At 39.5% G+C, this 2,874-nt stretch overlaps 1 protein-coding gene across 1 annotated transcript; it reads right to left on the bottom strand.

Annotated features, from left to right (window-relative positions):
• Nucleotides 1–557: 557 nt before the first annotated feature.
• Nucleotides 558–1,217, bottom strand: LOC134706011 (uncharacterized). The gene has a single exon (XM_063564724.1). The coding sequence runs from the start codon at nt 1,215–1,217 to the stop codon at nt 558–560; it is 660 nt and encodes a 219-aa protein (XP_063420794.1).
• Nucleotides 1,218–2,874: the final 1,657 nt, after the last annotated feature.

Here is a 2,874-nt window from a genome sequence, read left to right as displayed (position 1 = left end):
GGGACGAAACGTCCACCAGCAGTGGCATCGACCCAGTGGTGTAAATAGTTATCAAAAGTACCAGGATTATAATTTTATACGACAGACGCGCGTTTCGTCTACATAAGACTCATCAGTGACGCTCAGATCAAAATAGTTAAAAAGCCAAACAAATACAAAGTTGAAGAGCATAGAGGACCCAAAATTCCAAAAAGTTGTGCCAAATACGGCTAAGGTAATCTACTCCTGGGGTAAGAAAATCCTTAGTTTTTCGAAAAAATCAAAGTTTTGTAAACAGAAAATTTATAAAAATGACCATATAATTGATATTCATGTCAACACCGAAGTGCTGACTACTGGGCTGGTGATACCCTCGGGGACGAAACGTCCACCAGCAGTGGCAGTGGCATCGACCCGTAAGTGTCTTGCGATTGGCATAACGCTTCCAATCCGCGTACGGATGCCTCTATGCGATCATAAAATATGTGTAAACTGACTAAATCATTATTTGCGGGTGTTATGTCTAGCAATGCTTTCATGTGTGCTTGTATAATTATATTCGATTGTCCGTATCTTTCTTATAATACATTAATTGCCTCCTTGTAATTAGCGTTTGTCAATGCGAACCCATCAATCGTATGTGAAGCTTCACCTCCAAGTTGTGATTTTAAATAGTTGAATTTCTGAATATCTGGTAGATTCGGGTTCATATGTACTGCTGATTCGAAAGAATCCCAGAAAGATTGCCATTCAATAATATTTCCACTGAAATTGTGCAAAGTTAATTTCGGAAGGTGGTGTGTTTGATTGCTAAACGTTGACATTGACGGTGCGATATAGCTCTGTTGTTGATTTTCAATACATGTAGTTGGAATAAATGGTGATGCTTCATAATTCAATATTTGATATGATGAATTTGACTGTTGATTTGTATGATTGTTCGAATTGTCTAAACTTTGTATGAATATACGCAAGTGTTTTAGTTTAGTTTCTAAATCTAAAGTATACTCATCTGTGTTGAGAATTTCTTCTTCAATATCTTCTGCATCGATTGCACTTATAATTTGTTGATTCAAATCTTCTAAAAGTTTCTTCTTCTGTTCCACACTCTCGAATGTCGCAAAAAGATCTACCCTGGCTAACTCCGCTTCGTTTTTCAAATCGTCGATTTTCCGTAAATGTCTTGTAACTACACTTCTGTTCGCTTTCCTTATCGATTTCAGCTTATTCAAATCCATTGGGCACGGCACCAAAATGTCGGGAATACGTGAATTAAGGCATAAAACGTTGCATGTTCTAATAATGTAATCGATCTATATAATGCCCAAGTATACAAGTGACACGTCACAAAGTCTTGACGTTACAATATAAGACATAAGTGCCGTTCCCGCGGTGTGTTCGCGCCGTATTTACAACACCATCCTCTAATTTTTTAAACTGCACCTAGTAATAGGGAACATCCACTTCAGCCAGGAACCATCGTCTAATTTCCTAAACTACACCTAATACTAGTACTAGGGAACACCCACTTTAGCCAGGAACCATCCTCTAATTTTTTAAACTGCACCTAGTAATAGGGAACATCCACTTCAGCCAGGAACCATCCTCTAATTTCCTAAACAACATCTAGTAATGGCGAAGATCCACTCAGCCAGGACCCATCATTTAACTTCCTAAACAGCACATAGTAACAGGGAATACCCACTTTAGCCAGGAGACATCAGCTAAATTCCTAAACAGCACCTTGTAATAAGGAACACCCACTTCAGCCATGAACCATCCTCTATATTCTCAACTGCATTTAGTAATGGGGAACATCCACTTCAGCCAGGAACCATCCTCTAATTTCCTAAACTGCACCTAGTATTGTGGAACACCCACACAGACAGGAACCTTCATTTAACTTCCTAAACAGCACATAGTAATAGGAAATACCCACTTTAGCCAGGAGCCATCATCTAAATTTCTAAACAGCACCTTGTAATAAGGAACACCCACTTCAGCCAGGAACCATCCTCTAATATCCTAAACTGCACCTAGTAATGTGGAATATTTACTTCAGCCAGGAATACATCTTCCAAATTCCTAAACAGGACATAGTAGTAGGGAACATCCACTTCAGACAGGAACCCTTCTCTAATTTCCTAAACTGCACCTAGTAATGGGGAACATCCACTCAGCCAGGAACCATCATTTTAATTCCTACACAGCACCTAGTAAAAGGGAACAACCATTTGAGCCAGGAACCATCGTCTAACTTTCTTACCAGCACCTAGTAATGGGTAACATCCACTCAATTAGGAACCATCCTATAATTTCCTAAACTGCACCTAGTTTTGAGGAAGATCCTCTTCAGCAAGGAACCATCCTCTAATTTATTCAACAGCACCTAGTAATAGGAAACACCCACTTGAGCCAGGAACCATCGTCTAACTTCCTTAACTGCACCTAGTAATGGGGAACATCCACTCAGCCAGGAACCATCCTCTAATTTCCTAAACTGCACCTATTAATGGGGAACATCCTCCAAATTCCTGAACAGGACCTAGTAAAAGGAAACATCCACTACAGTTGGAAACCATCCTCCTCTACTTCCTAAATAGGACCTAATACCGTATAGCGGGTTATTTTCGTGGGTGTAAAATTTCCATTAAACAAGGTATACGAAATATTTTGGCGGTTATTATTTTGGCGGATTAAAAACTTGCATTCATACCTTTGTGTTTACACCTTTAATTTGGCGAAACTTATTTTGGCGATTTTGTTCTATCTGCGAAAATAAGCGAAAATTTGCACCCCGCGAAAATAACCCGCTATACGGTAATAGGGAACATCCACTTCGGTCAGGAACCATCATCTTATTTCCTAAACTGCACCTAGTAATGGGGAACATCC

Source organism: Mytilus trossulus, chromosome 2, assembly GCF_036588685.1.
Source record: "Mytilus trossulus isolate FHL-02 chromosome 2, PNRI_Mtr1.1.1.hap1, whole genome shotgun sequence".
Taxonomy (NCBI): Eukaryota; Metazoa; Mollusca; class Bivalvia; order Mytilida; family Mytilidae; genus Mytilus; species Mytilus trossulus.
Note: the sequence above shows the minus strand (reverse complement) of the source record. Positions and strands in the feature narration are given on the sequence as shown.

What these genes read in the sequence shown, in the direction of transcription:
- LOC134706011 (XM_063564724.1), bottom strand. Translation starts at nt 1,217, where the DNA reads ATGGATTTGAATAAGCTGAAATCGATAAGGAAAGCGAACAGAAGTGTA.